Source organism: Zonotrichia albicollis, chromosome 5 (assembly GCF_047830755.1).
Source record: "Zonotrichia albicollis isolate bZonAlb1 chromosome 5, bZonAlb1.hap1, whole genome shotgun sequence".
Taxonomy (NCBI): Eukaryota; Metazoa; Chordata; class Aves; order Passeriformes; family Passerellidae; genus Zonotrichia; species Zonotrichia albicollis.
In genome coordinates, this window is record NC_133823.1 from 37,696,964 (window position 1) to 37,709,833 (window position 12,870).

The 12,870-nt window shown below is 39.0% G+C and overlaps 1 protein-coding gene across 10 annotated transcripts in view; it reads left to right on the top strand.

The window, feature by feature from the left end:
* STOX2 (storkhead box 2) overlaps positions 1-12,870 on the top strand; it is a 143,449-nt gene that overhangs the window by 122,958 nt on the left and 7,621 nt on the right. For all 10 annotated transcript variants that reach the window (XM_074541372.1, XM_074541373.1, XM_026791447.2 and 7 more), the window contains 2 exons: positions 606-758; positions 7,659-9,924. In XM_074541372.1, the coding sequence (XP_074397473.1) occupies positions 606-758; positions 7,659-9,924 (2,419 nt within the window). The remainder of the gene's footprint in view (positions 1-605; positions 759-7,658; positions 9,925-12,870) is intronic.

Consider the following 12,870-nt stretch of genomic DNA (forward strand, 5'->3'; position numbering starts at 1 on the left):
CTTCTAAAAAAGATATAGTTTGTACAACTATATATTGGCATGTAGATCCAGGAGAGGTTTATTCAGAGTATCGCTCTTAAGGTGTTTTGATGCTTTTGGGCCTCTAAAGAGTTCTGTGCTTTATCAGCTGAGTTAAAATGTTATTCATTAAATTAGCAACATTTTTTTAATCTTTGTTACTATTAATAAAAATACTATATCAAATGGGAATGATGGGTGATCTATACTTTGAAAGGGGAGTGAAATTTCCCTTTTATGTCCAGAGAAATACATGCAACTGTTTTGTTTGTGCAGTTACCTAGTAGGATGTTAAGAGGAGGTTTTGCAGCCATGAGTGCTAATTTATTGCCATTTTCCTGAGTCTGTCAGTTGTACATTTTGAGAAACTATGTCTGCATAGTGTACATCTCCCATTTTCCAAATTTCTCCGTGTCTTAAGTTTTGAAATAAGCTGATGGATGGTTCTCCATTGTAAGGGTTTTATACCCAGCTCAGTACAAAAACTGGAGATCTCTGAATTTTCACCAGCTGTATCTCTACCTCTTTGTCCTATGAGCAGATTTTTGAACAAAATGCTTCATTGCACATCTTTTGTCTTTTTACAGGTGATGTATCACCCATCAGCATGTCTCCCATCACTCAGTCACAGTTTATTCCACTTGGGGAAATCCTTTGCCTGGCCATCTCAGCAATGAACTCTGCCCGGAAACAAGTCACACAAGAAGCACTAATGGAGCACCTGAGCACCTGCTTCCCAGGTAACCAGTCATTCATAAATCATCAGTCAGATGAGCACATGGCTGTAAAAAGGCAGTTAAAGAATCCTCAGTACCTTCTGCATGGCAATATTGACTCATCTGACATTCTAACCAAAAGTAAAAGGGACAATAGGGTTCTAATCTTGGAACTTGTTCTTTACCCTTAAACATATAGAGAATTGAGTTCTCTTTGATAAGGTCATTCAAGTGGAATGCATTTTGCAGAGCAAACTCCTGACTTCATATAAGTAATAAAAATTACTTGGTGTACTAAACAACAAAATATTGGCTTGTTTCTTTTTTTCAGACAGTATCAGAATAAGCTTGTTTGTGATTTTTTTCTCATAAAATGACCTTTTTTATCATCATAGCTAAAGGAGTGCAGGGCTTCTTTAATAACTATGGAGAACAAAGCATGTTGTGATATAGCCGGAGCAAACTCATTTCACCTTGTGGCTTTCAAGCTGGTTGTAGTAACTCATGAGGGTTGTGTTGGCATCATTCAACCAGTTGAATGTCATTGTCCAGCCTCTGAGGAGGTAACCTCATGGAGATCTCTAGAGACCTCCCTTCTAAAGACCAGGTTTCCCACACAACTGCATGTCTTCCTTCACCTAGAACAGGCTCTCAATGTGTGGCCTGATGCAAGTAGTAGAGTCCAGTAACAATGATAGGACTGTTTCAGTGGGAGATTAATTTAAAGTGAAAGGACTGTGTCAGCCTGCTTTCCAAGAGTTCTCAGATCCTTTCTGGACACAGTTCTGACTTTTGCTTCTGCACTGCCCTTGCTTGAAAAACAGCAAGAAAAAAAGGCATCTCTCTCCATGACTAAACTAAAAGTTTTGGAGAACTGTAGATACACTTGCTGTGTTCACATACACAAATGTACTGTTCAGAAGGTATTCTTGTCAGCATTTGATATTTATCAAATGGTAAATGGAAGTTGCCTCGGATGAGAGGCAAAATACCACAAAAGGGAATCCTATAAGAGAAAATGTATTCTTGAACATGCTGCTTCTCTGCTGGCTGTATATGGAGTGGATGAATCATGCAAAATGCATCTTGTAGAGACTTTTTGCATTGAGGCACTAAGGCGCTGGGCAGAGATTTACTGCTCAAGAGAACAGAACTTCTTCATTTGTGCTTTGTATGATCCTGGGCAAGATGTTTATCTGTTCTGTGTCTGAGTTTACAGTTCTCTAAAGTAGCTGAGAAACTTCTCCATTGTACCTATTTATAGTTACAAAAAGTAGCTAATTAAAAATACCTCAGTAGGAAAACTACTGATGCATCGGTCTCATCTAGGCAGCCCGACCACAGCCATGTTTTGATATCTGGAATTTTTTTGCTTACATTTTAGAGCAAGAGTTACTTAAAGCCTTGCAATTTACATGTCTTTTGCTATAACTGATGCTGAGTTCTGAGAATTTAAAATATAATTCTCAATTGAGTGCTATGTTTGGAATAAACAATTGTCTGACATTTAATTATTGCACTTTGAAAAAAAGTCTATTTTGTAAATAGTGGCTTTCTCTCCCTATTTGTAGTTTTGTTTATCAGGCTGATTTTGAAAATAGTGGTAAAAATTGTAAGGGCTAGAATGTGAAGAAGGCAAAGTTCACTGTTGTAATTCTCTTAATTAATTTTGATGATTTTTTCCCAAGTTATCTTTTCTATGTATGCTATGTACTAGAAGAATTTCATAGATTGCAACTATTTTTTTAATTATTTGATCAATATTTTTATATAACCATTTATGGTGGAAATAATAATTTATTGGTGACATGCCTTGAGTTTCCTGGAGCATGATTATCAGTTCACTTGGTGTGTTGTGCTATTCTTGTTAGACAGAGCCAAACATGAAAAATAATTCAGCTGGCTGGATTATTTTGTAGACGTTGCTCAGACGAAGCCTGAGGCAAGTTAGCACATAGTCTCTTGCTGCCTTTTTTTTTTTTTCCACTAGCCATTAACATGTGAATTTCTCAAGTCTGAGATTAAAAAAAAAAAAAAAAAAAAGGGGAGAGCCTCACTTCCCAAAATCTAGATAAAGTTATTGGAAGAAAAAAAATTCACCCTTTGTTGACCAGTTTTTCCCCTTCAGTAGAGAAATGCCTTTTTCTCCCAGCCATGACATATTTAATATAGCAAGCATACATGTTCTCTCAGTGTATGAGGATTATCCAAAATTTTTCTCCTTTCCAATAAAAAGAACTTCTTGTGCTGACACTTTTCACTTTTCTGCCCAAATCCCTGTAATAAATAATCTGTACCTTTTTGAGCCTTTGTATTCTTTGTGGGTATTGCAAAATAGCCTCTCATATGTCCTCTCATATTCTGATAGTTTATTTTTCCTAGCTAGGTGCTGATGCTCTGAGGGAGAGAAGAGCATTACCACTGTAGATGTGTCTGTTATTATCACATAACCTCTCTGTATCTCTTCCTGTAGCAGCACTTGTCTGCCTGTGTTGTTTGTGCTTTAATGAACAGATGCTTCACTGCGTTTCATCGTGAAGATAAATTTCCTAAGACCCCAGATGCTATTTTCAAAAGTGCCTAAGAATAATAAACCTTTTTGCTCAGTGCAGGCTCTTACAGTTACTGTCTAGCCCTCTAGTTTGCTGAGCCATTGTGCAGGCATAAATCTGGGCCATGGCTCTATCTGAAATAAGGTATGCTAATTATTTATAACATCACATAGCAACCACTCCACATCTTTAACTAGTGTTTCATGAGCCAATCAGAGTATTTCTTTTATCCCTTGTTAAGCCTTAGCATCAGCCCAGGAGAAAATAATTTTAACAGATTTAACACCATTTATGTACTACTTCAGATGTATTTTTCATGAATTTATTTTATTCAGAAAGTTTGTATTGATAATGCACATCTTATTTGTGGTTTTTGTTATTTGTTGGGTTTTTAAAAAAGCAAGAGGGCTGCTCCTGCACATGCTTCCATTATTCTAACTTAGAATTAAACAATGAGATGTTTGTACAGCCCTGCTTTGTAATTTATTGACCATGGTTTAAATCCCATACATTAAATGTAAATCTTTGAAATCCAGTATAAGGAGCTAAGAATGTAACCCCTGTTCTGTGTTTGGCAACCAGACCCTCTTATCTGTATGAACCTGGACAAAGACAACATCAAACCTTAGTCTGTGCTGCCTTTAATAAGGATATTTGTCTTCTTTTTTTTTTTTTCCTCACCAGTTCTTTCCACATACATGTTTAAAAAATTTTAAGACCTTCAATATTTCAGTGTAGAAAATACTTGTGTATTGGCCTAGGTTACTTTTGAAGCAAGCAGTTTTCTGAAAGCTGGCAAATTCCTCTGACAATCACCTTTATAACTTCACTCTTTAAATATATGAATTATATGTGTAGCACTTAAAAGAAGTGTCTTACATTAACTGAGTTCACTCTAGGTCAGTGTTCTTTGTGAGCAGCAAACAAGACATAATCTTCTGTCTGGAAGCTCAGTGGATGGCATAGTAGACTCTCTTGAGATACAGAAAATGTACATGTCTGATGATTCAGTGTCCAGACAGTTTCTGCTTTTGAATTATTAAACCACTACATAATCTTAAATAACACCACTGCTGTCATGCAATATTTTATGGGCTGGAATCTGTAAGTCACTGGGGTTTTTTCCCTTGTTCCTGTATAATGGAGAAAGGGAGACCATAAGGAGACCTTTGATTGCTTTAAAGAGGAAAGTCTTGAGAAAGCCAAGAAATCTGTATTCACTCTGGATCCCATTATTCCTTTTTTAATGTCATTGCTCCTGTCTGCATGCAGGAAAGCCAAAGCTGAATTTGGGTCTGTTTCTACTTTTGTAAGTACCTAAAAGAGCTTGGAATAAAACCCATAGCTACCCTTAGCTGACAGTGCTGAGCTTCCAAGATCTGCATCTGCTGTCATCCCTGCTGGCTTAGTGAACCACAGCATGGACTGTATGCTGGGAGTGATAAAAGTGATAGGCTTCAACTCCAGAGAGAAGGCTGACACAATTAACTTTACAGCATCATTGGCTGCCAGTCATGCTGATTTTTTTTCCTTGGTGTTTATCTGCACATTCTCCATTCATAGGAGTTACTCAATTAATGTAATTACTGTGTATCCAGCGTTTAGAGACTTACCCAACACATTGTAGCCCTTATGGTTTACTGGGTGAAAAATGCATATTATTATTTTTGCCATGTATTTGCAGTGCATTTTGGCCTAAATTGCTGTAAAACATCAATGCATCTGTTTCAATCTCTTTCCCTAACTTTTCTCTAAGCTCCCAGGAAAAGTACTTTCATCACTTTTATTTGTGTTGTGATGTTTTTGAAACAGTATATTAAGAAAAGTCTTTTTAGTAAAATAAGGATGAAAAACCAGGTTCTCACAAAGCTAAGTATGTGTTGAAGTCTTTACTTGTAAGCTTCTGAAGAGTGCAGTGGGTGGGGCAGGTTGTTTGTGTAGGGGAAGGAAGAGAGGTTGGCTGCTGCAGGGCAGGTGCACCTGAGCTGGACCATGGTTGGACCCTGCAGTGCCCATTCAGCACAGGATGGAGAAACAAATGAGCTTGAGTTTTGCAGTCATCCACAACTTGTTGTGATGCACATCATAATGTCAAAGGGGTGGCATTGCCCAAGCAGACACAGCAGCTCCACTGCAGGAATGAAGAGTTAGGAGACCACGGGTTGTTACAGGGATTGAAATCACTCTTCATGTTCCTGTGTGATATCAAAAGCTCATGCAGAGGACAGCCTGCTCTGCCTCATAATCCACAGGAAGACAGCATATTGTCTACTTAGTTCAGAGAGATTCAGAATTCTGGGCTAGATTTTTTCTCCCAGCTCTCTGGATTTTAGCTTTTCCCACCTGTTGCTGTTTCTGGCATGTTAACTCATCTAGAGGATCTGGGGATCTTTGTTACTCTCACTCAGATTATTACAGAAATTGTGGACACCTGCAAGAAAAAGGAAGAAAATGCAAGCTCCCGATTCTCCGTATTTTTTTTTAATGTTCATTCTCATTTGTGCTCTCAAATGATATGGTATCTTGGCCTCTCACTTCCTGTGTCCACAGTGGCCCAAATATTTCAGCCCTATGGATGGTGGATGAGCTGTATTAACTCTACCCCAATCAAAACCAGCACATGTCCCTGTGTACTTCTTCCTGGTGCCTTTTGTGCTGTAACTGCCTTCACTCATGTCCATGTTGTTCCTAACCCTTTGTGTTTCCATTTTAAAATTTTAGTTATGGATATGAGTAGTATGGTCATGTCTCTAACAACACTCAGAATCAGACGTAAGAATATGTTGCCTCCAACCCAGTTGCAAGACACAGGATGAGTCCAAATTCTCTTTTTCTTTTTGTTTTTAATGGGTTTTGCTGTCATCAGGAGATCAGTCAGCTTACAGGCTCCAGCCTTTGATGTGTTGGAGAAGAGTTGGTGACTGGACACTGTGTGCCCCTGGAGATGCTGTGTTTGGGGCAGGTACCCCAGCTGAGATTTCTCCATGAAGTGTTTCTGTAAAAAAGCATATGCTTCAATGAAATGCTTTTGCATGCATTGAAATACTATTCTTCAAGACAGAGTTTGACTTGACAAGGTCCTGACCAGCCTCATCTAAATTTGCCAGGATTTGAGTGGAGATACTAACCAGATTAATTCATGAGTTCTCTTCCAAACTAAGTTGCTCTCTGATTCTTTTTTTTTTCCCTAAATTACTTTTGTTTAAAACTAAGACCCAGAATAAATAATTTCAACTTTTTCTATTTAAAATAGAGCATCAAAATGCTTGAAAAAAAGTCCTTAGTTCTAAAAATGTAAACCAGACTAGTACTCAGAATTAAAATGCTTTTTAGTTAAACAAAATGTATTGATTGAAGATAGCTTTTTCCACGTATAACATGGAAGTATTTTAATTTTTTATTCAGCATAAACAAACTTTTTAAAACTAGTTTGTGAACTAAAGTTGTTTTTTCCTTAGCTCTAGATGGAACTTACCCCTATACACAACATGCAACTTAGTGTTTTATCTAATGAAGTATTGAAGACTTGGTCAGCACCCCTGGATCCAGCAGGTGCACTGGTAATGGGAAGGATCTGGCTCACAGTGCCAAGGGTACCATGTGCCATTGATGTGGGGTAGTCATACTCGTCCCTCTCTTGGTATGCAATACATGCACTTAGATAGTGTCCCACACATCTCACCTGAAAGACAAGGAACTCTGAGAAGCAAATTTTTGGGAGCTAAGTCTGTAATTTCCAGCCTGAAAGTCAAAAGACTTTCTGCGTAAGATGAACGGGATCATTAAGAATGTCTCTGTTTTGAAGCAGTTGATATGGTTGGAACATATTTTAATGGGAGAGCAAATCAGTTAAATCAGGTTGGTGATAAAGGGACAGTTTGAGGAACTGTTTGTTTTTTTTTTTTCTGTGTAGTGTTCTGTGGGAAAAGCAGCTTAGTCATCCAAAGTAACAAATACCTACTGCTTTATATGTGACAAGGCGTTATAAGAATAGTTCTTGTGAATTTGGATATAAATGCTTTGTTGGAAGAAGAATAAAAGTAGAATATTTTCCTTGACACTCTGATTTTCAGTGATTCCATCTTTTAGCTTAAGATCACCTGCACATTGAAAGTGACTAGAAGTTCTCTTGGGGATTTTTTTTAGCTCTTTATTAATGGCCTACTATTTAATTAATAATTGATATGTCTGAAGTGTAGGAGATAAGTGGAAAAATAAACAGAGAAGAGAATACCTAACAAAACGCTTTATGTTTGTTCAGCATATTCCAGCTTGCACATTGGGAAAACTAGCTTTTTGCTGGGAAGGGGGAAACTAGAGAGTCCTACACAGTTTTATGCACTTCCTGATATGTGTTTACTGTTATTTCTAGGAGTTCCAACACCCAGTCCAGAAATCCTTCGACATACTTTGAACATGCTTGTACGGGAGAGGAAAATATACCCAACTCCGGATGGTTATTTCATTGTAACCCCACAGACTTACTTTATAACGCCATCTCTCATAAGAACTAACAGTAAATGGTACCATTTGGATGAGAGGATACCTGACAGGTCTCAATGTACCTCTCCACAACAAGGAACTATAACTCCCTCCACCTCGGGATGTGTCAGGGACCGAACACTACCCAAAAACCACTGCGACTCCTGCCATTGTTGCAGAGAAGACATGCACAGCATGCATGCATCCACCCTACAGAGGAAATCAGCAAAAGACTGTAAAGACTCATACTGTCCTCCTTCATTATGTCAGGTCCCACCTACTGAGAAAAGTAAAAGTACTGTCAATTTTTCATATAAATCAGAGACACTCACAAAGCCTAAGGATGTAGAAAAGCAGTCTAAGAAATTTGGACTCAAATTATTCCGATTAAGTTTTAAGAAGGATAAGACCAAACAGTTGGCAAATTTCTCTGCCCAGTTTCCTCCAGAGGAGTGGCCGCTAAGGGACGAGGACACCCCTACCACTATACCTAGAGAGGTAGAAATGGAGATTATTAGGCGCATTAACCCAGACTTGACTGTGGAAAATGTCATGAGACACACTGCACTAATGAAGAAACTTGAAGAAGAAAAAGCTCAACGAAGCAAAGCAGGGTCTTCAGCTCACCACAGTGGACGAAGTAAAAAGAGCAGGAATCACAGAAAGTCTCATGGGAAATCGAGGTCACACAGCAAGACCCGGGTGTCCAAAGGAGACCCATCAGATGGCTCTCATTTGGATATACCTGCTGAAAGGGAGTACGAGTTCTATGATCCCTTGACTCGATCCCCACGGGAAGGGTGTTTTATAATAGAACACAAGGGAGATAATTATATAATGCACAGCAATCCTAACATGATTGAATCTCACTTTCCCATGACACCAGAGTGGGATGTGTCTGGTGAACTGGCCAAAAGAAGAACTGAAATGCCTTTCCCTGAACCTTCCAGGGGAAGCTCCCACTCCAAGGTCCATCGGAGCCATAGCCATACGCAGGATAGACGATCAAGGAATGAGCGGTCCAGTAAGGCTAAAGAAAGGTCTAGATCCATGGATAACTCCAAGGGACCTCTGGGTTCAGCTACTTTAGGCACACCTGAAGATATAGGTGAAGGCTGTAGCCCAGATGACCAAACAACTAGCCAAACCTACATTGATGATAGTACCTTAAGGCCATCTCAGTCGCTCAGTCATCAAAGGGCTCTGATTTCATCCGCAAGCTACAAAGAGACTTGCATCCCTGAAATAGCCGGGGGCAGTGCAGAAACCCCCAGTTCTTGTAGCCTATTGGAACAAGGCAAACCTACAGAGAATTTGCCATCATATAGTGAGCTCAACTCCTGCACAACAAAATCTGCAGTTGATGACTATTTTCAGTGCAACACGTCCAGTGAGACTGTGCTTACCGCTCCATCACCACTGGGAAAGAATAAAGAGGATCATGATACGCTAACAGGGACAGATGGGCTAAAAAAAATGACTCCCACAGAAAGACAGTCTCAACATATTGCTAGGGAGCCTGGGGTGCACAAGGAGGAGTCCCCAAAGGGCCCAAGCAGTGGCTCAGTGATTGCCGGCCAAACTCCAGAGGTGATTGCTAACGGGCGGCTGGTTCAGCACCATAGCACTGAATCAAGCAGCCTTGATAAAAGGAAAGAAATATTTAGCAAGGATACACTCTTTAAGCCTCTGCACAACACTCTCTCTGTGAATAGTTATCATAAGTCTAACACCCCTCTGCTAAAGCCCCATCAAAAGACCCCCTCTGACACATTGCCTGTCAGATGTGAGAAACTTGAACAAGCGATGGTAACCTCAGTCACACAAGTCATGCCTGTTTCTCAGAGACAGCAGGAGACAGCCGGGAACCAGGAGGCCTCCTTTGACTACTACAACGTATCTGATGATGATGACTCAGAGGAAGGAACCAACAAAAATGCTGAGGAAGAAAAAAACAGGGATGATGTTGGTACCATGCAATGGCTCCTAGAGAGAGAAAAGGAAAGGGATCTACAGCGAAAGTTTGAGAAGAATCTTACTCTTCTCACCCCGAAGGAAACAGAAAATAGCAACAACCAGAGAGCCACCCACTCAGCCCGCCTGGACAGCATGGACAGCAGCAGCATTACTGTGGACAGCGGGTTCAACTCTCCACGGTAGGACTGTCACATTCATTGCAGCTTTACAGACTAGGAAGTTCCGTTTATGGTTTTATGGGTGTGTGATAGTGGTGACAGAATGTAGGGCTGTGTTTAAAAATTTCACACATTTTCAGACAGTGTTTTTTCTACAGCTCTGGAATCCTCTATTCAGATGTATGGGTTTCCCACCATACAGTAAGAAACCAATTACCACTGGCGGCATTGACTCTGTATTAGTTCATTTTTTGTTTGCAGAAAACCTCCCTGTATCCTTCTTTTTCTATATTAAACTTGTGTTTGCTTTTAGAATAAAAGGGATGAGCTCCTGCATACTCTTCCCTTGCCCTCTAAGGCACCATCAACAAGACTAATGGAAAGACTAGGCATGACCAGGTGGCATAATCTTTGGCTCAGCCAAAAAGAAAAACAAATTATGTTGTTTTGTGTTTGGGCTTCCTTGTTTGTTTTCTTCAAAAGTTTTGAAAGTGTATCTAGTCACAATTTCAAGCTGGTGAAACTGGAATAGCCACTCCCCCTACAAATTAAAAGTGCTCAGGATACTTCAACTTGATATTTGAGATGTGACTTAGCACTGCTGAGTGAGAGGTGCCTTGTCTAAGATACTTGGGAAGAGAGTCCAGATGTTTGCATGTGGTGGTGCTGGTTAGTAATTACTGTTCCAGGGATTTCAGGCATCATGGAAGTCTCAGTGTGCTAGAAGTCTTAGAAATGTAGGGAGGAGAGAATTCTTGGTGCATTCCCTGCCCTGGAGATTTCAAAAGTTCATTTCCAGGTTCAAGAATCCTTTATGCTAGCCTTCTTCCTTGTCTGTCTGACCTTTGGCAGTCCTTGATGGAATGGAGCATGACCCGCTTTGTTTGGCCTGCATAGCAACTCATCAGAGTTCAGAACAATGACTCTGAGAACACAGAAATAATGTACAGTAGTAGTTCTCTTAGAGTGGCTTACTTAAGCTTAAATTATTTATTGCCTGTGTTTAAAAATAAAACCTCCAAGACTGATTTCATACTGTGTGAAAAAAGGGGGAGGGGGAGAGGTTTGTGGTTTTTTTTTTGTTTTTTTTTTTTTTGTGTGGGTTGTTTTTTTGTTTTGTTTTGTTTTGGTTTTTTTTTTCTTGGTTTGGTTTTTGGTCACTTTTTTTTTATTTTCCCCTATAAATGATGTTCTTGTTCCTCAGAAGTATGTATATTTTTTACATCAATAGCAAAGGCTCTCAGGCATGTGAAGGATGTCCTGTTTATACACAGGACTAAATTTCAATTTCAGTCGAAGTCCTGTCACTCTGGAAGAAATTCCTCTGGATTTGATGGTTACTCCCTCTTATGTTAATGACGAGAGAAATTAGAGAGCCTGATGCAGCTTGCAGTGATGTATCAAACTGGAGTGAGATTCTAATGAATGAATATTTTTTCCTGAGCAAAAATCCTGAAAAATTGAGTAAATCATACCATTAACACTGAGTCTGCTCTAAGAAAGAAGCTTGAGAAGGCTTTGAATTTATGTTATTGATTGTTCTGCAGATGCCTGACATCTTTCTCACATAGAACTGTTGTGTGAAACTATTTGCACTTTCCTTCTTTAAATGCGATGTCTTCCAGTAATTGAAGTGCTGTACTTGCAGTCAGTTTTTGTGGGGGACTATATTGTGGTGTGTGCTTCTTGCTCAGCCTCTCTCACTCCAGAGTATGAGAGTCCCCTCCAGGACAGGGTGTCAGCTGGATGAAAAATCAGTTCTTGGAGTACTGTTTTGTACGCTAGCTGTATATCAAACTTGTGTTTCTGATTAATGCAATGGTAGACATTTTCTTCCCTAATTATTTACACAAAAGATAAAATTTCTGTTTATTCTAAACTTGGCTAGCAAGAGAACAGGATGTGGTGAACATACTGGATTTAGTGCTGTTATACTACCTTGTTTAAATCATAAAGGAAACAGATGAGCAACTTTCAATTACATTTGTGTTCCACACATCCTTTTTTTGGCAAGGTCACATAAAGTAAGCGTAAAAAAAAACAAGCCAAAACACTCTATAGGGTATTTTGTTTTGGGAGACTGGCATATAGTTAGGATAGGATAGGATATTTCAAAGCTTTTTGATAAGCTTTGCATGAAAATAATTAAATTTGGGGATTTTGCTGAGTTTGGGTCACTTTTTCACATAAGTCTCCAAAACTAAATTGAACTGAGGGTGAGTTCAGCCCTTTGGCTAAAAGTACCATGTTGTTCTTATTATCCTACCTTATAATAAAAAATGTACTCCACAGCCCTTTTCCAGGAAATACAAAGTAGCATCCAGCATCCATCTGGCAAGATTCAGTTAGGTGTGACAGTGTCCTTCAGAAGATGCCATGGGAAGAATATAAGAACAGGTTGTGCATATAGTGATGTTCCTCAAGTATATTCTTCTAGCTTCCACTGGTTTTGTAACTCTGCTTCCTGAGGTGGGGTGGTGTCTTTTCATTCAAACTGAAGTATACAACATTGTTTGGAGAATCAAAATTACCAATTTTGTGCTATAAAAAAAAGATAAATTTTTAAAGTCTGATAAATTGAAAAAAGGACAGTAAAAAAATCAGAACTAAATGGCTGCAGGTAAAGAGATTTGCAATGGTCATTTGACTTCCAAAGTATTTGTGTGCAAAATGTGTGAAGATATTAATTATCATTGGGAGGAAAAACCTCACAATTTTTCATGCATTGCTTTTGTGCAAGTTATATATAGGAAATGTTAGCTGTCATGATTAATTTTACTCCTTTATTTTTAGGGCTTATATAATACTGTTGCTCCTTTGTCACCTAAAGAAACTAATTTTGACATTACTCTGCATGCAAAATTTTCAGTGCAGTCTTTGTGTATACATGTTGTAATGGTCACTTTGTAATATCAGAGTTGAACATGTCTGAAGATTTGGAATTTGTGGTCCCAAAAAGAATGATAC